Raw genomic sequence first — 23,881 nt, 5'->3', positions numbered from 1 at the left:
CACATTTTGGTCTTCTTCCTGCCAAGGGCTTGGGCATCTGCAAAAACTACAAATCATGCCAAACTCTTTGAGTGATATATGGAAGACCACAATCCACTAGGAAATAAGCTAAGACCCGCTCATTCATTTCATTTAGGTCTCTCACTGGGATTTGAAACACCCAGCCCACAAACCATGTCTCATGAGATTGCAGTATACATCCAGCAAACAGTAATAATGATTCATATACATATATGTGTATATGCTTTATTGCTACCTTTAGCTGGATTAAAAGCAATATATCAAATTTTATATTTCTGCTTCTTTTATTAGCTTTCTAGGACTTGATCAGCTGATAGAGACGATAATGAAATGTTTTTTTATAAACTGGAGTTTGTAAGTCCTGTCCTGAGAATGTAATATTTCAAAAAATCGCCTAAGCTTTGGGGAAAAAACCAATTACAGAAACAGCATTAAAAATGCCAAGCACTGGGCAGAAGCAATTCTGGATCAGTTTAAAAAAGTGATTGATGAAACTCTAATCTGAGCTGAAGGAACACTTTCACGACAAGCTGTGACCATTCCACACACTTCATTAGCTGCCATAATTAGCCTGGTGTTTCAATTTGTTAGAACTGGTGGGGACAATTTTACTCAGAATGCAAACATCAAAAAACAGGGTGCTTCAGACTTCAGAAGAGGCTGATGAGAAGCTTTTCTAGTCTCTGTTAACTAAAAGATTAATTACAGCTGATGGGAGGCTGTACTCTGATTGTCACTCTGTCTATGTGCATTACTTTCAGCATTAGAAGAAAGACATGGTTGACACTACACTGCTCAATCAAGTGGCTTTGCATTAGTGTACAAAGTCTGTTAGTGTGCAAGCTTTTTATTGTTTCTCTTTTTCTTTTTTTTTTTCACCTAAGTTTGAGACTTTCATACCTCATAAGTTATACTTTAAAAGAAGAGCAGGGTATTCAGTTGTTAATGATAAGCACTTAGCTCTTATGTCGTCATTCCTTCATACAACTAGAAGTGAAAGATCCTAACATGACTCAAAGCTACTGGCTGGGAATATTATTGGTTCCTGTTATCACAGTCAAAATGTAAATTCCTACTCAGCCTCGTTATGGAAAACAAAAGCAATATGGTTGTGAAACAGATACTGTGTATATCACAGCCTTTGTATCTTATCCCCTTTGCGTTAGGTGCTATTACCTCTCTACATTAACTCATCAAAGTTTGTGAGGTTATTTAAGTGGAAGTGAAGTCTGAATTTTAAGTGCAAAGGTTATTCCTGAATAATTCCATAACTCTAATTCTAGAATATTAACACATGGTAATACAGTTACTCATAAATAACTCCTTGTGTGAATATGCCTTTCAGTTTCCCTATGTATTTTAAGCTGAGATCAACAAAAACTTTAAGACGAGAAAGAACATAGCTTCTTGTCTCTATTATTGTGGAACATCCTTTTAACCTGAGTTTATAAAGGGCATGTTGAAAACAGCATTTCATTGCATTAAAGGAATAAACACTAAAGTGTATTCTAGAGTGAATATCATATTACTATCTAAAATGGAGCAAAGGAGTTCAGAGCTGATTCATGATAGAAATTTTAAAGAAAGAAGCAGTAGCTCCTTATGTCGAATCATTAAGACAACAAGCAGTCTGTGTTACTTAACAGTCTCTCATTCACTCGAACATAAGTGCACAAAGCTATCTTTTACTGTCACTTTTCCTATTCAGAGAATGTCATTTACTCTAAAACCCACCTTACTGCACTGAAGTTCTGCTGCTCCAAGAATAGTCTACTCTTCCCCTCTGGAGAGACCATCAAAGCAACAAAAACTTGCATTCTTTCTCTCAGCTTGGGCCTATATTTGGCATAATCTCTCAGAATCCATCCAGAACCAATATAGTTATTAATAACACTACAAGTTATACAACTATTTCAGTCATAATGGATCAGTGTAACAAAATATGTCTTTCAGGTATCATATTAAGATGCAACATTCTGTAGTCCTAAGTGTATCTGTTGCAAGAAGTTTCCAGAATATGTACTGCTGATCTTAGACTTCAATTTGAAAACTCACCAGCAACGTGCATTTAAAGATCAGATTAAAAAAAAAATCTATTTTCCATAAAAATTGATAATATAATTTTTTTCTTGAACATTCTTTCTAAATAGCATTTATCTACATTCTGATCGTATTCATTAGAGGCCAGATCTTGATGCAAATTAGCCTAGCTCAATGGATATATCTCAATTATATTATGTCCTGAGGATCAGTTCTCATACCTGCATTTTTCAACAGCTATATGAACCATGTAATTCTAAGGGGATCATGAAAAGCTTTGTGTTACTTTCATTTCAAATCTATTTAACCAGCACAAACAAGGTCTAGGTGAGTGTTATCAAAGACAAAGTAGCTTGATTTTACAACTATGCTTCATAAAGAATTTTAAGTTACTTCAAAATATAGCCTCTAATTCAATATTGTGGCAAATAGAATTGAGTTGAAATACATTATGTTTGTGAGATATATAAATAAATCTACTTAATTCCAAGAATGTTGATCAGCCCATCCAAAATTGCCATCAAAAGGCAAGGTGTTTAGTGAGAGGATATTTAATTCCAACAAACAAAATAATATCAAAATAGTGAACACCTAAAAACAATATAAACAAATTAGGTGTCTCTTCAAACTCTATTAGTTTCCACATCAACTGAATTTTTTTTTATTATTTTTTGGTTTTAAAAGCTCTTCCACAAGTTACTGTAATGTACTATAAGCATGTACTGAAAGAATTGATCAAGATACTTGATTTCTAAAGTGCTTCCAATTAAACAAGAGGTTTTAAAATATTTAAGCAATGTACACAAAGGGAAATATTTAGAAAGTTAAAACATACATATATCTCCCTCAAAGAAATATTGAAGTTAGCTCTTAAAGCAAGATTTTCTTTCATGCCACCAACATACATTATTAAATGAGGAAGGTAGGCAAAGCAAGACATTTATCATCTGACAGACAAATGACACAGGATTGCTAGTTAGACAGTATAATAAGTACCATCTAATTTTCTCTTTCGAATCAATTTATTCTTCAAAGCCTTGGAGCATCATCAAGGGACTGCATTTTCCCGTTGAGAAATTAGAGAAGTGAAAATCAGGTTTTGTAAAATACTCAACTAGTTGCTGACAAACCCTTACAAATAACCACTAGAATGGATTTGATTAGAAGAGTGGTGACAGTATCTTTTCTTATGCAAATAACTGAATGGTTTGACTCTTCTCAGTCACTATTGTGTTGTATTCCTTCAAAATCTGACCCTGGACCTCATCAGTAACCTTCAGCAGTTTTTCAAGCCTGTCTTTTCAGTCTTCCAGTTATCCACAGATTCTTTTCTGCATCTAGTTAAACAGTAGCCAGGGACACATTTTGTATATTTTTATTTGCTTCACAGCGTTTACCTTCCTTCTATACCTAAGAAAATAATTCGAAAGAGACCTCTTAGTTAATAATATTTTGCATACTTATACCAACAGTAACATTTTTCAAAGACAGCACAGCAGTGGTGACCTTAAGGATTTTCTCTAAGGAAACAATCTACAGCTCAAAAACTTTTCCAACAGGAGCTCTGAAAGTGATCTTCATAAGAAAATGTATTTCTGTAAATGACACAGTCATTCAGTAAGGAATCTGGAAAAACCTTGTGTCAACTGTCAAAAGTGGAAATTGTCATTTACTTTCCTGGAAAACTGAATGTGTACATTTTATAATGAGAGCTATTTCACTGTAGTCCTCTGAATGAGCGGTAATAACTGGTGTCCCCACTGCTGGATATGACATACTCCTGCTTCTTTTAATATATTTGCTTCTCAACAGTACATTATGACATTTACTTAAAAAAGCAAAATACACAGAAGTTGCAAAACTTACTTTAAGACAGTTCTTGTTACCCAGCTTCAGAGACCACTTGCTTATTAAGCTAGTCTGTGATATTACATCAGGCAACACTGCTCTTCTTTTGTACCACTTAACCAAGAAGCCAAACTCCCGAGCTGCAGGTGCTGCCAGCTCTGCAGACTATTGCTGCTGCAGGAGTTGCCCTATATGGAGACAGTAAATTACCCAAGCTCATTTTCACATGAAGATACAGCAGCATTCTAACTCACAATAGTTGTTCTGAGAGCATAAACTATATGCTACAAGGTACAAAAGATAGATTTTCCATGAATTGTAGAAGGTACATTGTTGTAGGACCTTGGTTTGGTGCAGGACTCAGGGTAGGGAAAAAAGAGGTGGAAAGCAGCCTTATCTTAGAAACAGCTGATAACTCAAATTAAGGGTCCATTTGGAGCATCTGAAAAGATAAATCAAGTTCTGCCAGCAACAATAATCATTTAGAAGCCATGTCATTGGCCAGGGATTGCTGGAGTGCTTTAGCACTTTAGCAACAACCCTTATCATACCTGACATGACTCGTGAGGAAACTGGTAGTGTAACAAGAAAACTCTTACAGATCATTTAATAATTCCCCCAAAAAAGACTCACTTCTGGCTGCCACATTACGTCAGCTCTGCATTGCCCAGGAAAACACATTGCAGTTGGATTAGGGAACTAAGATTCTTATACTCAAAAGATGTGCTGCCTCTTCTCATTGTATATTAGTAACTTCTGTCAAAAAGCATACTAGCAAACATGGTCTTAAAGGTTTTAAAACTTAGAATTGTTCTGGTTGGAAGAGATCTTTAAGATCATCAGGTCCAGCAGTTAACCCAGCACTACCAGGTGACCAGTAAACCATGTCACTTAAGCATCACATCTACATGGCTTTTAAGTACCTCCAAAGATAGTGATTCCACCACTCCCCTGGGCAGCCTGTTCCAGTGCTTTATAACCCTTTCTGTGAAGAAATTTTTCCTAATATACAACCTAAACATGTGATAAGGATGGTAGTATAGATGCACATGAGATGTATTAGAAAATATTATTGTGTAATCCTTTTTACCCAATTAAAATGAAAACAAGCACATTTCTTTTAAAAAAAAAAATTTCATGGAGTCAAAATCTCAGAGAGAAAATGTTTAAAGCTTCACACATATGTTATACCCATCTCAAGTCAAATCACTGCAAAGTTAGGAAAAATGGAGTTAAGGTGAAATTTAAATGAATTTCAGAATAGCGAGGGATGGAAAAGCTTGAATAGTGTGTGTAGAAATTCTGACACATAATGACATCATCCACTAGACACATTATTGTTATGAGCATATTGCTGGTCCTACAAGGAATGAAACTAATTTTCAAAGAGAACACATCACTTACCTGCTCCTGCCCTATTTTACCCTCGCAGTAATACTATACAAAGATAAATTTGCTGTGGATCCACAGGACACAATGACCTCAGAAGAATATGGAAGAAAATGGGTTTGCCATTGCCATGTAGAAGAGTCACACTCAATTCCTAAGGCACAGACATTTTTCAGTCATATTAGATCCTCCTTGTGCCCTTCTTCCCACACATCCAGAAATTAGGGCCCTACCTGATAATGAGATTCCACCTGGGCCATAATGTAAGCAACAATGATAACCACAAAGGTTACAGAATTTTCAGAGGCAGCAGACTGTATAAGATAGGATGAAATCCTTGGACACACAGGAGATTCTCCATTGCATCTTAGAAAGCACAAACTTTCTAAGGAGTCATGGCAGAAGAATTATGCATTTGAGACTTTCATAAACGTTTCATCCTTATCATTTTCTTTATGGTAGAAAACAACTCAAAGATCAGTAATTTTTTTCCATCATCTGTTATCTCTGTTATCTCAGAAAGGAAATTTCAGCCAGTTCTTGGACAAAGAGCCAAATTTACACCTAGTGTAAATCCACAAAAGTCTGTACTTTGTGTTATACTTATGTATAAGTAACATTCTTAATATAAACTGTAGCTTAAAATACATAAAAACACCAGTGTTTGTCTTGTATATGTCACAACTTAAGTACTTCTGCAACTTCATATAATCTCAGCTAAAGACCATCACTGTCCAATAAAATTGACTGAAGCTGTTGATTGTGCCTTCATCTACACTGGCTGAATCTAAGCCTGTAATTCTCTGTCTCTGGTGACAAAGATGAAAGTGATATAATTTATATAAAGAACAACTATTGCCTGCTCTAATGGCCACACAATACAATGTGAAAATGCCAGTAGTGTTGACTACAGCCAAATTTCTACTGCTCCATCAAAAGAGAGTTGTGTTGGTGGTGAATTAAAAGGCTATTTTTCCCAGCCTATGCAAGGTCTTGACAATCAGAAATATTTGAACTTGACATTTGATTAATTCTGGCAGTACTTTATAAGTGATTTCCACTCGACAATGTCTAATTATTTAATTATTTCCCATTATTAATGGAATGAAACTATTCAAAACAAACAGCTAGAATGACTGTTTTGCCAGAAGCTCATAATCATTAATTCATATGTGTAGAAATCTTCCTAAAATTATATTAAGCTGGCCTGTTGAACTTGAAAGGCATATTTTATCCCAATCAATGCATAAAAGTAAAATCATCCATAACTAAGGCATGTTTCTCTGCTGTACAGTTCAGCTGTAATGATCCCCACACACTGCACTTGCACATCAATTATGATAATCATAATCACGGTCGTTAAGCTGAATGTTCATTATTATCAGGATGCTGGTGACAGCAGATTCAATCATCGGGTGCAATGGGCAGGCAGTCACAGTCCCACCCAAGTTTCTGCAGACAGCGTTGTGCCACATTAAATCTATGATGTGTTCCACATCCCACTCCATTCCAAAAGCTGTAGACGGTAAAGGTCAACTTTATGTTCTGTGCAATATGCTTAGGTTCTCTAAATTAATTCTTTGCAGTACTGGGTATTTTTATGCTTTGTAGATAATAAAATTCTGTTTAGGGCCAAAATGTCTGTGCAAATAATGAAACAGTGATGCAGTCATACTGTAATTCACCTATAATAAGGCATCAGAAGAAAGAATCTATCAGGAAAGAACATCTTAAAATGTCACTTCCTGAATTTTGCAAATAAGAAAACATTAAATGCTGCCATTAAAGTCAGTTTTCTAAAATGCATATGCAAACTAATTCCAATACAGATTAAAAGCTGTAAGCCATCATTTCTGCCTCAGTAAAAACGAACATATGTGAGTGTTTTGACAACAGAAAGATTATAGTTAGTGTATTGGATCCCTGACTGTCCAGCTACATTGGAATCTATCACTGGAGATTAAATTATTAGAGATTAGGAAAGTTTGATATCGATACTTCTCACAAATTCTATCAAAGGCATTCCAAGGTATTTAGACATACTATGTTAAACTTAAAATATGCAGGCGTTTTTATTTTTGTAGTAGTTTGCAACTGGGTAAACTAACGACATTCAGTTTCACTGTATTTACATTTCTTGCTTATTTTTAATAAAGAATTAGAACACAACAATTTTTCCTTTAACTCAGGGACTTCTTTGAAATGTAATCAGAATGTGATAAAATTTTTCAGATTATAACTAGATGAAAAGAAGAACTATTAACTTTTCCTCTCATAGATATGACAATTATTATGTTTAGAGGAATTCTATGCTAATATGCTTTCATTTTCCAGAAGAACTATAACAAGGCAATATTTTTCATTGTTGTTCATTTTGCTTCTAAAGTAATTACATAATTTACATACTAATCTTTTTGTGACTTGAATTAAAATGCATACTTATAAACACATGAAAACCTCAGGAAAATACACCCAGGACATGCTCTTGAACATACAAAGGAAAACTTTTTTACATGTAGTTCAAAAAAATGCCAGATAGTACCAGCAGCTCAGAGGGGTCACTGATGCCCTAAGCACTGAACTGATTCCTCGGAAGAACTCATGCAGTACTTTGTCTTAGCAGCAATGATAAGAGAAACTTCTCTAGCAGAATACTGTCAGAAGCTGAATATACATCATGGCAGGGTTATCAGCTGTTCCAGTTGTAATATAAGTAGCTATCACCTCATGGGAAACTCAGAGGATGCTTGTGTTTAGCAGAAAAACTATTCAGCAAAATATCTGTTTGGTTTCTCTTTTAGTATTTTGATACACACTCTTCAGTGGGATGATTCATTAGAACAGGTTGATTTTGTTCATAGCACTGATATATACAAAGTTTTAGTACAGTTTAGAAATAAGGAAGGGACAGGGAAGTCTTTCAAATTTAACAGTTACAAAAGTATGATCTCACACCTGCCTGCAGAACCTTTTCCATTATACTATAGAGAAGAGGTGGATCTTCTAAGGTTTTTTTGCTGATGATAATTACCCATTAAACCAGGAGAGAGGTCATAAATAGTGCTTTTCTCCTCTTATCTCTCTGTTTGGGTAAGCGGCTCCTAATTGAAGCTTCATATTGATTTAGAATTGGGGTTGGAAGGCTGTGTGTCATGTTGGGTTAATGTGTACGGCTATTCACCTCCAGAGATTTAGCTTGAAATCTATCCAACATCACAAGTAAAGTCAGTTTAGTTGTTTCGCCTAAGCCCATAATTTATGTTTATTATATTATATGTGTGATATGATGTACAATATAAATAACTTTACAATGTTTAATATCATAATCTGAGCCTGAACAAGAACTGTTAAGGACTGGAAAAGAAACAGTCTTTATAGGAGAAGATGACGACTACTGATGAGACCTTTAGATCTTTTTCATATATTATACTTACACTGTGTGACTTCAGCCAATCATATCCTCTGCTGTTGCTTTTGAAAGACAAATTCAAATCTTTTTGTCTGAATGTTGATCTTTGTGCTTTTATTTGTAATTTATTTAATTAATGTATGCTAAAATACCAATATTTTACTCTGACCTCATTTTTATAGCTTTGAGCTTTTTTAAGTTTTGAGAAACAATTATTTTAAAAAATATTACTTCTCAAACTAAGATTCCATGGAATTTGTTGTATGTTTATTTATAAAGACTAAGTTACTTCTGGGAAACAAGTAACCATACCTTGCAAAACCCTAGAACTGTTCAGGTTGGAAGAGACCTCTTGAAATTATCTAGGCCAACAACCCTTCTCAGCTGGAGCAGGTTACCCAGGAACGTGTCTAGTTGGGTTTCAAATACCTCCAAGGATGGAGACTCCACAACCTCTTTGGGAAACTTGTGCCAGTGCTCTGTCACCCTCACAGTAACAAAAAACAATATTTTTTTTTTTCTTGTGTTGACATGGAATTTCATGCTTGCAATTTGTCTCTTTTGCTTCTTGTCTTGTCACTGGGCATGAATAAATGTGAGAGGAGTATGGCTCCTCTTTCTTCATTCACTCCCACCAGGTGTTTATACATATTGATAAGATATCCCCCAAGGCTTCTCTTCTCCAGTCTGCAGAGTACCAGCACTCTCAGCCTCTCCTACAAGTGATGCTCTAGTCCCTGAACAATTTTTGTGGCTCTGTGCTGCATCTCTACCGAGATCGTTATTCTTGTAATGGGAAATTTTAATGTGATTATGATACTTAACACAAATAGAAGTGATGCAAACGTTACACAAACTCATGTTAGAACATGTTCTGAGGAAAATAACATCTTGAAGCACTGCAAGACCAGAAATAAATTACTGACAAAACAAGCAGTTTAATGATACTAGCTTAAAATAAAAATGGCTCTTCACTACTTTTTAGAATTTTCCAAAGAATGTAAGCAACAAATATTTTGTCGTTTTTAATCAGATTTTGTCATAATTTTCTAAAGGTTTATCTTAATGTGCAAGAGTAAATAGGCAATCTCTCTTAAATCAAAAGAGGCAATATAGATAAAACAAAACTTTTGCAAAATGTATATGGCCAATTAGTACTTAATCAGGCTTTTAAATCTTTATCCTGTATGTGGGAGAGGTGTTGAATTTCCTCAAACTGAGCTTACCATAAAGAGAATAAGAGAAGCCCCAAGCATCAGCTTGAAGTATAAGATTTTATAACATGCTAGAAAGATTTCCATTGGATTCCACAGTCTCTGAATCGGGCACAAATTAATTTGGTTTTATTACAATAACAGTCTAAAAATGTAAACTGTTCTTTAATTTTTGCAGTGACTTACCTTGTCTGATACCCACTTCTCAGGCTGTACTTCTCGGAAGTGTTTACTTCCATAAGCTTCTTGGACATATTTGCCTGACCTATAAATTGATGGGTCATACTTCTCATTTTTATGATATGAAGAAAATGGCAGAAATCTGAAATTCAAGAATATTGAAAAATCAGTTGTGCTTTACTCTAGATGCCACAAGATTGATGTGAATCCATAGGTTACATCAATACATGTTCCTGCTATTTTCTACTACCTTTTTAATGTTCCCTCTCAGTATTTTGAGAGCATTACTGCACTTTCTCTTCTAGCTGCTTTTAAATTAAACTTGGAGCACAAAGACGTAGAGTTTCAATAGGTTACAATGCAGGTTTTCTGTATGAAGATTTAACTTGATTCACTTGTATTATTAGGTTATTACTTTTGCTGTACCTGCACTACCAACTCATGTGGTGTGAAGAGAGAATGGGTAGGGTTCAATTTGCTGGCATCTGCATATTGACACCTCAGATCTTAGCAGGCAGTGAGATCTGTGCCAGCTGTCCGTGGCAGGCGTGCACTACGCACAAGCACAGACCTCATTTCTGGAGAACTTGCATTCATATACAAGTCATGTGGGCCCCAAATACATAACCTCAACCTGATCCTTCCATCAGGATGGAAACATTTCAAGCATGTCAGCAGTATAAGCAAAAAAACAAGGCAAATGTGTTTACTATACCTTAAACTATGTATGCATCATTTGATATCTGTCAACCAAAGCTAAACAAACTATAAGCTCATTTAGCAGGATAGATATTTATACAAATAGTACTGGTGACTTTCATGTATTAGCAGCCCCAAAGCAAAGAAATTATTTTCTGAATATACAGGTTGTGTACTTTACTCTCACATTATCATTGTATCCTAATTAGCAATCTTTTGCAGCCTGATTCTTTCACCTTTGGTCATATTGATGGTGGACTCCCTGCTTACATAATGCCAATGAACAATGAACCTCCAGCTAAACACTTTGGGCATGGAAGAGGTTTTCAGATGGATGTCCCTAACTCTCATGGACAGGTACAGATTTTCTGAGTAGGTTCCACAGCAAACTGTACGGAGGAAGGTGAAAGACATTTATGTATAAAGAGTCTGTAAAAAAACTATAAAGATGTCTTAGTTCCATCTATTTCAGTTTGCAAGATAGTTATGAGAGCAAACAGGTGCATTTTAATATAAAGTAAAATCTTGTGAATTAAGCTTATCATTGCTAGTATTCTGAAAAAGCAACTTGCACGTGCAGGAAAAATTACTATAAAGTAAAATATGTGCTTCAGAAGTTTAAAACATCACTTTAACTGTGATGGTAACAGATGAAGTTAATGAAAAGCTTTTCCTAGTTGAACGCTTTTCAGAATCCAGTGTACACAGTCAAACAAGTTTTTGATAAAGATGGGGAATAAAATACCTTTCTTTATCTCTCAGCTGATACAGACTCTGAAAACAGTTTGGACTGACTGGTCCATCATCAACTGTTTAAGTGGTTTTTTTGTGTTTGTTTGGGTTTTTTTTTTGTTTTTTTTCAGTGTGTTTTGGTTTTGGTTGGTTGATTGGTTGATTTTAATTACATGTACTTCTTTCTATCTCATAAAAAGAAACTATCTTAGAATTTTCCTGGCTGTATCAATTTATTCTATCAAGTATAACAAACAAATATCATGTAAAGTTAGTGCAAGAAAAACACTGAGTTAGCAGATTTTTAAATTACACAAAGCTATAGTAGCATGTGTATACTCTTGGGAAAGGGCACTCTCACATAAGACAGATTATGGTACTTGTAATGCTAATTTGCACATGGGATGGACATCACACACACACAAAAATTAATGTAGCCCCAGTGTCCCAGAGAATACATCGAAGGTGCTGTGAGCCGGCTGCTCCACTTGCAGTTTTTATCACTTCTGAATTGCATTTTAATAGTACATTTTTCTTTTGTTCAGACATGAAAGAAAATTGGCTTTCTCAGGGGACTGGGTAGCTGAGAAGACAAGGCTAGCAGTTTAGGGATTTGTCCATATATGTATAGAATTTAGTTGAGCTATAGCATTCATAATTCAATGTGAATGCTACATCCATAAAATTTATAAACAAAATGGAAAAAAAAAATTGAGATAACTAGAAGATAAAGTAAATTATTACAGTTTTCCCTATAAAATTTTGCACATAGATGTTTCGATTTTACTGTGGATCCATTCCTTTTTGTCTTTTTGGCAAACGAATACTCAGAGTAATCTGTGTTCCACCATATTTTGTTTAGCACAAACATAATCTTCAGTGCTCTGCTGCATATCTCCCTTAAGATCATTAACTGGACTATGTGCCATAAAGCCTGGGATGTATGTCTATGGCTGAGTAAAAAAAAAAGAAAATTACTATGAATTTTTGAGGAAGAACATTGAACAATAAAAGAATATTAAAATTGAAATGAAAGAACATTAAAAATATCATTGACTATAATGGCATAAAGCAGTCTAAAGTAGAAACTTTCTTTTTTTTCTTCCCTCTATAGTTCTGCTGTCAGAGCTGGGTGGGCAGATCCTTATAGTGATAATGATCTAACTACAAGAAAGGATCACATGCTTACAAATTCAATGTCTGTTTAAAGCAAGTAAGAATTTTCATTACTCTATGTGAATAAGTAATTAAAAAGAACATTAAAACAATTTTTTGTGTTAAGTAGGGTAACCAAATTAATGGGAGTCATACAAAAGCCATTATACTCCCACAACCAATACTAATAGTAAAAAGCAATAGCACTGCAAAACACTTCAGTAATGGTATTGTGTTCTGTAGCTCTATATATATATACCTGACACAGCTTTTCCCAAAATTAATGACAGTATGTGCTCTGAATGTGACAGAAGAGAGTGATGGAAGAAGAAAATTAAATCCAGACAATGGTATGATGCCATTATCAACTGCACAGGTTTAGACCTCAGTAGTCTTATTCCACAAAAAGCTTACTGTCAGGATTTTTACATCTGGATTTCAGATTTTCCTTGTGATTTAAGTGTAAATTCAGGTTTTCAGTAAATATGACTGAGACAGGAGTAACAGGATCAAAGAAGAATTAAATTATGTATTCAGAATAAATAAACATAGTCAGTCTAAGGTGAACCTTCACAAAAGTTGATGATTTGATGGGAGGTGAACTTTCCCTAAAGAAATACATTTTAAAATTAAAAATATTTAATTTCAGCCACCACAAAAGCTTGAATGAGAGGTATGCCAAAGGAAACATTCAAGGCAGGGAGAAGGAGCTAGAACCAAAAATGGGAAGATGTCTCAGGTTCTAGAAATAGCAGTATTACACATACACAACCTGAGGGAGGACCAGAACCGAAGCTGGCAGTGTCACTGGTAACAAAGGCCAGCTGCACTGCTGCCAGGACCACACGATGTCGAACCTAATTAGCCTAAAAAGACCTAGAAGCTTCAATGTGGCAGCCAGTCCTGGACCTGACAGCTGCTAGTGATGTGTATTTAAATTTCAAAAGATACTCTAGGTATTAGCTGTTAACATAAAAATCACTCCCTTCACTTGTCCTGCCCTGCACCTCCCTGCTACTATCAATTTCATCTTGCTAGTCTTTCTTTTCCCAACATTTTTACTCCTTCATGATGTTTCTTTCTGCATTCTTCACCTACCATTTCCCTCTACCTTCCCCCTATTCTGTCTGCTTTATTGTAGTATCTCTCACTGTTGTGGCAGGAAAGAGAAGAGCCCTTGTAGACCCTGAAGGCCTTCCAGCAGGGTTGCCCAAAGCAATAGAAGCAGCAGTGGGTACTGGGTTCTAATATCTGTGGCAATGTGAGAGGAGAGAGCATTGGCACAAACAGGAAGGAGGATTTGTCAGGTCCATCATTTACTGCTGGGCAGCAGTGTCGCAGTGCAATATGATACCTACCAACAGGACACAGTTCAGAGGTATTAACTTCTTGAAATTAAATGGCATTTAAAAAAGAGCGGTCCTTCGGCATGTTCTCTGGACCAAGAGGCAAAATTTCAGCAGTCACCAGTGCAAGCATGTAATCCTGATACCAGAAATGCTTTAAACTTTACCCTGTTGTATTGGAGCAGGCTGTCCAGGGAGATGGTAGAGTCACCATCCCTGGAGGTGTTCAAAAAACATGTAGACGGGGCACTTGTGGACATGGTTTAATGATCATAGTGTTGGGTGATGGTTGGACTTGATGATCTTAGAGGTCTTTCCCAACTTTAATAATAGCAGTAGTTTTACTGCCAGACTGTCATACATGCTGCACTATCAGGGCACAGCAAGAAATATTAAAATCATAAAACAAGAATAAATGTTCTGTTTACATGGTTTTTCAAATATTCATAATATTTTTATATACTGTACATTTTTGTAATTTAGTAGTAAAAATACGACCAAAATCTTAACTCTAGATGTGAAATAGTGTTGTTAGATTTTTTACTAAATTGGTTCTATGCAATAGCAATTCAATTCCTTCTTGTCTTGATATAATTAAAATAAAACAATTTTATCCCACTTTGAAGAAGACTGTGAACAATTAACTCCAAACAAACTAGGCTTCTCTGTCGGGAAGCTGTGAATTTTCTTTTTTTTTTTCTTTCCTTTAAATAAACCATGAAAAAAAATTTAAGGATTCAAATTTGGGTTATACTTGAAGTTATTTCTTCATCAAATCCATCAGTGTCTCTCTTTTCACTCCGGGAACAATGGAAGAAGCACAATGTTTTTTTCGTAGCAAAAGAACTGCATGCAGCAGGGCAGCCATTAGTTACTTCATAATGAGGGCATATTAAAATCAAAGTACTATTTACAAAAATAAACCCAGAATATTTTACTTATATCTATTCAGATTACCTTAGCACAGTATTTTTTTTCTATAAGAAACTTACTCTGGGTGCATTATTACAAATATTGTCTACAGTAACACATTAAATGCCTATATTTTCATTAAACAATCAATCACTTTATTCTAACACCAGTAAATCTAAGACTCCTCTGGCTGTTTTTGTTTAACCCCTGTCTGAAACAATGTGAAATGGCAAAGAAAAGCATAGTCTAGTTCTTGTAGGAAGTAAAAGAGATCAATTCTGCAGCAAATTCTGGAACTTCTTAATTATACACAGACTTATTATCTGCATCCCCAGTGTTATAAAGTACCAGAACTTCATTAGAAAAATTAAGATGGAAAAATGAAGGCGCTACTTTGTAAATTTCCAGTGGAAATTAGCTGGAAGAAGCAGAGGAATACTGGATCAAAAGAGGGTAATCATGCTTAACTGTGCCCTAGAGCACCCGCATGTATAATACGATTTGCACAGTAACTACCTCTCCTATTACTGCTTGTTTGGAGTATTCTGTGTTAATGGGGTTAGCTAATTTAGTATTTTAACTTAAAAAGACTCTGCTGATTAATAAATGTTGCACACTGTGCTAGTAATTAAAATAAATGGAAGAGTTACGAATAGAAGTTGAATTGTTAAGAAAACATTATCTGAAAATATATGATAATCCCTGTTTATCATACTACAATAACAGTCCGGAAAATATGCAAATTGCTGAAGTTGCAAAGCACATGAGAAACTAAATATAATTTGAAAAAAGTTTTAAGATGTGTTATATTTGTATGACATTAAGTGTAGTAGCCATTTTCATTGCAGCCAAGTCAGATATACAGTAAAACGTTTTATAAATGTAGAAATGAAAAGATTTTTTTAAGTCTTAAATCTCATCAATGTGACTTGCTTTTTACATGTTACTACCATTAATACCATAATACCAGGCAGCTCATAACACTGATGCTCTGCAGGTATGGAGCTTATTTAGATGCCCACCTTCTCTGTAAGCACAACTTTCATGCACAGCACTGTGCAACACAGAGGCACCTAAGCTGGTTCCAGGGGAAAGCAGCACCTTGCTGAGAATAAGCCCATGAGAAGCTTGGTGCTGCAACGTTCACACAGCGTGTGAGAGGCGGGGTGGGCAGACATTGCACTCTGCTGCACACAAGTGAACCAGTGTGTTCAGGTTACCTCCAGTGCAGCACTGAGCATGAACACAGCCAGAAGCTGAGATGACTTGCCTGGTGTCACACCAGAAGACTACAATAAATCAGCCTTACGCTATTGCTGGTTTATCCCTATTCGCATTTATCACCTTCTATCACCACAGCTGCATGCAACTGAGTAAAGAGCTTTTCATGCTTAGTGTTTTAAATCTGCTGGATCCAGCAGTTGGTGTCTCAAACTAGACACTAGTTTATTAAGTGGCCATCCCAAAGGAGTCCAATTGTTATTCCTATCTGTGTGGAAGGGAAAATCACTTCATTTGTATGAAAAATAGCACAATAAGGAAGTAACAGCTTCAATTGCATGAGAGAAAGGAATCATTCTTATTAGGCTAGATTACCCAGTTGCTCTTTCATTACAAAATGGGAAATTCCAACAGCTGCTTTAAGTAAGCACAACATTCCCTCTTGCTTTCACTTCTACTGCTTCCACCTACCTCAAACTCTCCCACATCTTTTTGAATTATTTCCCTGTTTTAGCAGAAACAAAAACTTTCTTAGAGCTTGAAACACTTAGAGAAAACATATTATCACTTTAAAGAACCCTGATAAGCAAAGGTAAGTGGGGATTCTGGATGTTACTGGAAATTCCAGGTATACACCAACAATTTTTCGACCTTAAGAGATATCACACAATACTCTGGAAATACACAGATTGAGGATTCAGTTTGTCGTTTTATGCAAACACAAGCTTTCTTAACAAATGCCACACTTTTCCACTGCTCATTCTCTCCTTATTTTCTAAAATAGAAGAATAATCAGCATAGAAAGCACTACCAGGAAGAAATACAGTCCCAAAGTACACAATTACATAGAAAAAGACAGAAATTTGTCAATTCATAATAGACAATTCTGAGAAAAAAATAGTATAGAATCTGAGTAACCCTTTGTTGACTCCTTGCTGGACACGGGCATACCACACTGCAGCTGCAGCATTACTAGTGAGCATTAGTCCTGATGATGACCTGCAACTCTGTCATCACCTTTTCAAGGTTACAGATGTGACCCGTACATGGTTGGTTGAATATGAAGCACAAATGGAATGTTCACAGCCTGAAAATGTATAATACACTATGCATTTAGCGTGCATGAAGCTGAGAATCATTGATGTTAGGACATTGCTTCTGTGCATTAAGGATGACACTAAATGCTTCCTTACCCATAAAGTAAATAAAGACCTCTGATCAATTAATATATGTCAAAGTTGGAGATCCCAAACTTAAACTGCACAAGACCAAAGCTTTACAATTCACTCACTGAAGAGAGTCCATAAAATATTTATTACACGATCTGACCTTCTGAAACTGTTGATACAGTGATGTCTGGGGTAAAACTCATCAAATAAAGACTGGGCAATATAGTCATGTCTATAAATGAAGGATGTCATCCATCCTCACTTGGAATGCATCAATCAAAACTCATTCAGTGAAATGAACACTTTAAATGAAACTCATAATATTAATTGTTACCTAGCAGGTTTGGGGTTTGGCTTGGGTTTTGTTTCCTTTTTTTTTTTTTTTTTAATAAACTAGGAGAAGTTAGAATTAAAAAAAAAAAAAAAACTAATTCAAGCTGTGATGTGAAAGTTAAGCTGCTTCTCTCTCACCGCAGAAAATGAAAGGATGCAGAGAGGAATAGAAAACTAAAGTATCTTTTCACTTTTAACTAAATTCAGTTATGTTTTCATAGAATCATTAAGGTTAGGAAAGACCTCTAAGATCATCAAGTCCAACCATCAACCCAATTCTACCATAACCACTAAACTATGTCCTGAAGTGCCACATCTATAAGTTTTTTGAACACCTCCAGGAATGGTGACTTTCCTTTCAGTATGAAAGGAATACAAAGTACTGTATCTCATTTTTGGCACCAAATATAATATGTTAACATTTTCTAAGACTAGAAAAGTAGCCATACTAGGAGATTTTTTTTCTTTCAAAACTGTTTTTGAGTAGAATTTCCATTTAAAGTCAATTTTAATATTAAATCAAGAAAACTGTGAGGAAAACAGTCTAACAATGAAAGCATAAAACCCAAACCATGCAAATGCAATCTATTCTGGCATTCTTAAGTTCCAGTTCTGAAGCTGACACATGGCAACACAGAGCTGTTAGAAAAGCTTGAAACGGATCAAAGACAGCAAAGCATCTTGTCCCAGTGAATCAGCGGATCACAAGCTGCTCATGAGGAAAAGTGATTCCTTTCTGCCCTGAATTCTGGTATTAATGTGTCAAAGGATTGCCAAGAGCAGTGAATTCAAGAGAGAAGTTGACAAAACATCTTTTTTTTTTTCTTTCTAGTTAACTACAAAGCAAGAGCAAGTGACTCAACAGGCTTTTATTAAGATTGGAAAAAAAGAGTTCCATCATGATAAGAAAAAAAAATTGGAAATATTTTATCGATAGCCTTATATTTTTGGGGACAGAAGGCTTAAATCTTTTGGTATGGATTATGTCTGTATTGGGGATTGTACGGAAAAGAATTGGTCTGTCTGACACTATTACAGATGCTACAGCTTGGGAAACCAAACTGCTTCAAAGACGATTACAGTTTTTGCATCATGTTCTAACATGTGCAACATATGCTCCCTTCCCTTCCAAGTGAGCTTTGGTAGTCTACTGGGAGAGAAAGCGAGTCTCATTGGCATGCAACACCATTTTTTCCTCCCATAGTCTGTAAGCTCCCTGAATACGAAGACCAAAACAGTATTTTTTCCTCTGGCAAGGTGCCTTGGCAAAACAGAATTTGCATTTGTTTTCTTATTTCCCATTAAGCCCACCTGTTGTATCACATATTATTATTATTATTAAGTTCTTCTATGAATTCATAGATATGGATGACACATGTCACACAATTACAAGATAAGGTCTTTGCCCTGAACAGTTTATAATCTAAGGACACGGAATTTAGGAGTATGTACACAGAATGTTTGCTAGCAAGCTGTCAGGTTGACATTTCATTTTGTCAGGCATGAAAGGTTTCTGAAAGCAACAGAATAAAGCAAACATTCTCATAACAATATAAGAAAAAAGAAAGAACTTACTCATTGTCATGTATGCGGTTTCTCCATTCCTCCCTTTTTATTTCCTCTCTGGCCTTCTTTAGTGAATTGATTGATGCTGCCACTCGCAAGGTTGGTTCCAAAGGCTTGTAGCGCTGCCGCAACACTTCAGCAGTATCACGGAAAGGCCCCTGAAAGGTATGAGTGTTTTATTGTGGGGTTACAGTTCCTTTCTTTCCTTTTTTTATTCATGATACATCACTGATGAAAGAGGACACAGAGCATCTGGGAAGCGTAGCAAGACTTCTCTTCCAATGTAATTAAAGCACTTCATTTTGATAGAGAGTTACAGATAACACAAAGGTTGATAACGTGCTCTAGAGCTCCAAAGAAAGAGTGAGAAACAGGCACTCCAGATTTATTCAGCTACTAATAATTATGTATTATTTTAAAACAACATATTGCAGGAACTGATTAGGAAAACACAGGTTTTCCTTAGAAAAAAAAATACTGCTGAAATAATATCTAGTACATAAGTACTAACTGCACTTAAATTCTGCTTAAGCAGAAAGCTTAAGTCTTTTCCTCTTCATGGGATAAATGATGTTTTACCTTAAAGGGTATGCTCTTCTCAAATTAATTATAAATTCACCTGGAAGGGAACTTAATACATGATTTAAGATATAATTCTGTTAATAGAATTCAAACTAATGACTTCAATAATATAGTTTATAGTCCACTTTTGAAAAGTCTAAATCTACATGAATTTCATTATTCTTAAAAAAAAAAAAAAGGCCCATAATTCTTTCACAAGTCTCTTTCTGTATAAACATATATATACTTTTTTTTCCAGGTTATATTTTTTAATAACTGATCATATCAGCATCTACCATTTAACATCACAAATAAAGAGCAGCAGGAAATCCTTTCCTGCCCTGTCAAAGGGACATGTCCTATGTCTTGGTTTTAGTACTAACCAGGAAAAACCTACCCGGAGTATAATTACTACTGTGTTACATTCAGGAAAGCGTAGTGGAAACTCTGGATTTAGAAGTGTTGCTAATTATTTTTTTATTTTATTTTCATCGCTGTTGATCCTACAATAAACCAGTGGAACCTGGAACTATGAAGAGACAAAGAATCCTAATCACAGCCTTTATTCTTAAAGATATCCTTCTTTAAATAGGTTATCACTAACAAGTCACAGCTGGAGTTACTGCAAGCACTGAGTGAAGACTGTGGGGCTAATAAAAAGAAATGATTCACGCCTCATTTATGTTCACTTATGTTTTACATTAATAGAAACCAATAATAGGAACCAGTTACCATAAAAGTCATGGACCGTAAATAACACAAATGGCAAATAAGTATCATCTAGTACTTTTCACAGCTGGACAGGAGGATTGCTATATTTGAAAGTAGTTAATGGATTTTTATTGGAACTTTGCTTTTTAAAGGCACAGCACCATGATTTGGAGATCTTCTTAAAGATCGTAGTAAGCAAGTAAGCCTAATGTTTACACTTCTTGCAGATATTTTTTTGCTTCTACATTCTATGTGTGAAAAAATACATTCATTTTAGAAGACCACAATGAGTCTTTAAAAACAGAATGAAAAGTGTTACCATCTGTGAGAGAACAATACTAGAACAGTATATTAAAACTAGTTAGCAGTCTTATAGTAATATACAAACTGATGATCAAATTATTTTAAAAGTTTAAAAATTATAATAAAACAAATCCTCTGTATTGCAAGATGTTTGCATGAATTGAATATATGGAGCACAGAAGAAAGAAATAATATTGTCAAATAATATCAAGATAAATATGTTTGCTTTTAGGAAGTAGTCTTTGAGAATATTGTATTTCTTCTTCATTGTAAAATATTGATTCATATTCCACCACAGTGAGGGCCAAATCAGATATCCAACCAAGGATTTTTTTTTTCCCATCTTTAATTTCTAAGCCCTTCTAACTCTTTCTCAATCCATAGTTCAAATGAAATTAATAGAGTCCAACTACTAATGGAAGGGGAGGGAAAGGATGTAGCTAAGCAAAGGTCTCTAAAGCAAGGCTGTGTTGTCACTACTGAAAGCGGGGTATACGAGTTAGCATATTAAGATAATTCTAAATATTCCTTGCAGATTTTTCCATTCCTGTGAATTAGGTGTTTGAAGAAACTTACCTAGCAATAGACACCTAAGGAATATATCTAAGAAGACAAGATCTCTAAAAAGCCCATTTACCTATTTCCATTTTACAAAATTAGCCTTAAGATTTGTGGAACCTGTGGTAGAATGGTGCTTACAAATATTTTAAAATTGGTGCTGCCTGGAAGCATTCAGGCATGCTGCTTCAAAATGGAAATCTCCCTGGGGAGGTCAAGCTACGAAAGGAAGAGAGGGAGTCACAGAACTGTATGTTCTATGCTTGGAAATTGTACTTAGTATAAATCTTCTTGCTACTGATTGGTCTGCCAAACAAAGGTTAGCAGATAGGCATTCTTACTACTTTAAAATGAAATCAGACACTTGTGGTAAAAATAATGATCTATACAAAATCGTAGGTTCTTCACTGCTCCCGTTCCAGGAGAGCTTAATAGCATGCAAAAAAAATCCCCTAAAAATGGCAATGTGCTTTCTGCTATTAATGCCCTTAAATGAACAGATTACTAATTTTAGCATTATCTGTGTTTCCATCAAACTGAAATTCTAGTTAACTCAGTAATAAAAATGAGAGATCCAACTGATATATAAGCACCATTAAAACTTTTCTTTCAAAAATACTCTTACACACGCAGAGCTTGCCTATAAAATGCTAAATATCCATTTTCTTAAGAAAAAGCTGATAACTAATTTTTGTTTTTTAAACATACATAATTAAAATTCCCATATAAAATATCCAACCCTCTGAGCCATATAAATTTTAGATACCTGAAAGAACAGTGAAGTAACAAGTGACTCACAGTGGGCCTGATAGATATTAGAAGAAGAGGCTTGGTGCCAAAAAGTGTTACCACAGAGAACTAGGACACAAGTATTTCTAGTAATTAAATTCCTTATTGTCACACCAGACAACTTTCAGGATGATGCGTTCTGATGGGTTTTCATTTCCAGCTGTTTCACCAGCTCTACCCAGTGTCCTTTCCTTAGACATACAACCCTAAATTGTCAAAGTGTTGTGCAGGGATTTAGCCGTGTGACTCCCATTAACATCAATAAGAGTCGCGCAGCTAAATCCACGCACTGTGCTTTGAAAATTTACCCCACAGTGTACATCCCAGGGTGCTGAAAGGATTAAAGTATTATATAGCAAATTCCCTCTTTGAGGTGCAGAAAATAACCAGAACTCTTCTGGTTTGTTCTAAAAGGCTATCTGTGCACAACTGCTGTGAGTGCATCTGAACTTAGAAAGGTCTATAAAATATTCCAAATCCAAAGAGAAGCTTGTAACATACTTTGTATACAGTAAAACGGTTTTACAAGAGCAACTTATCAATGGAAAACCTCTGAATTCCCTCTTTATTTAAAACTGTGATTCTGGTACCACGTCCTCTAGGCAAAATCTTCCACTCAGTCCTGAGAGACAATGCATTCAGTCACATCCCACTGAAGGACTGTCATAGTCCTTTTGGTCCCAGAAGGTAAAGTTATAACGTTCTATTTATCTCAGCTCCAAATTCCCTGATGACCCAAGCTGTTGGCTCAAACCTTGTCTCAATTCTAATGTGAGTCAATGAGTTCATTCAGTGAGGAAGCTCAAGCAGTTAAGGTAGGAAGAACATAAGGAAGGAAGGACAAAGATGGAGATATGCCTTGAAGAGGATTCTTACTGTTATAAGCAGGATGGCTTTCTGTGTGGATCACCCCTACTTCTCTTGAGGTATTCTGGCAGGCCTATGTCTTCTTCTTGTGCTCTAACACAACTGCTTTTGTCTTCATGTCTCACTACGGATACAGACTTGTCCTACTACAGACAAGTCAGTCATGACAAAAAGGTGAGAAAACCTCTTCTCTGTGAGATAGCTAGCATGCCCATGGCTGTCCCCACTGAAGAACAATGTGGAAGCAATCAATAAGCCACCGGGAAATTGTGAACTACAGCAGTAGTTCAAAATTAAAACTGTATTCAGATCACATCTAGCAAGGCCTGTAATAATATAGTGAAAATAATCATATCGATTCAGAGGAGTAAAATACCAATAAATATATATTAGACATTGCTTATTGCTCATTATTATTGTTTAATTTGTGCAGCTAAATGATAGCTTCAGTGAAAGTTACTGAGAAGGACTCCCTGAGAAATATTTTCTTTCTAAGCAAAATATGGTTGATAAAATTTAAGTACAGGATGTAGTACAAAAAAAAAAAAAAAAAAAGTAAGAAAAAAGTAAGAGATTCTGAAGTCATTGTGGTCATTCAAAGTCAAATTTGCACTGAAAGTGTACGTCTGAGGTACATAGAACGTTCAGTAGATTGGACAAACTGAAAAAGTCTTCAGTATAGAGGGAAAGATAGAATACTATCCTAAAAGTAACTGTATCAGGCATTCACTGGCAAAAGCTACATGTCATCAAGTGAAGAACATAAAGGTATAAAAGTTTGTCTGCTGTGTATATTGGGCATATTCCCAGCAGATTTTGATAATAAGGTGGCAAAAGCTATTTTGCCATCTTGTGGGA

The 23,881-nt window shown here is 35.4% G+C and overlaps 1 protein-coding gene across 1 annotated transcript in view; it reads right to left on the bottom strand.

Annotated features, from left to right (window-relative positions):
• The window catches only part of SPATA17 (spermatogenesis associated 17), a gene marked incomplete at its 5' end in the record, with an annotated part of 85,272 nt that overhangs the window by 10,236 nt on the left and 51,155 nt on the right, over window positions 1–23,881 (bottom strand). Inside the window, 2 exons of the mRNA XM_008946610.1 lie at window positions 10,108–10,243; window positions 19,244–19,392. Of these exons, the coding sequence (XP_008944858.1) occupies window positions 10,108–10,243; window positions 19,244–19,392 (285 nt within the window). The remainder of the gene's footprint in view (window positions 1–10,107; window positions 10,244–19,243; window positions 19,393–23,881) is intronic.

The sequence above is a fragment of the Merops nubicus genome, unplaced genomic scaffold (genome assembly GCF_000691845.1).
Source record: "Merops nubicus isolate BGI_N331 unplaced genomic scaffold, ASM69184v1 scaffold13400, whole genome shotgun sequence".
In the NCBI taxonomy this organism is placed as follows: Eukaryota; Metazoa; Chordata; class Aves; order Coraciiformes; family Meropidae; genus Merops; species Merops nubicus.
This window is presented reverse-complemented; position numbering and strand designations above follow the sequence as displayed.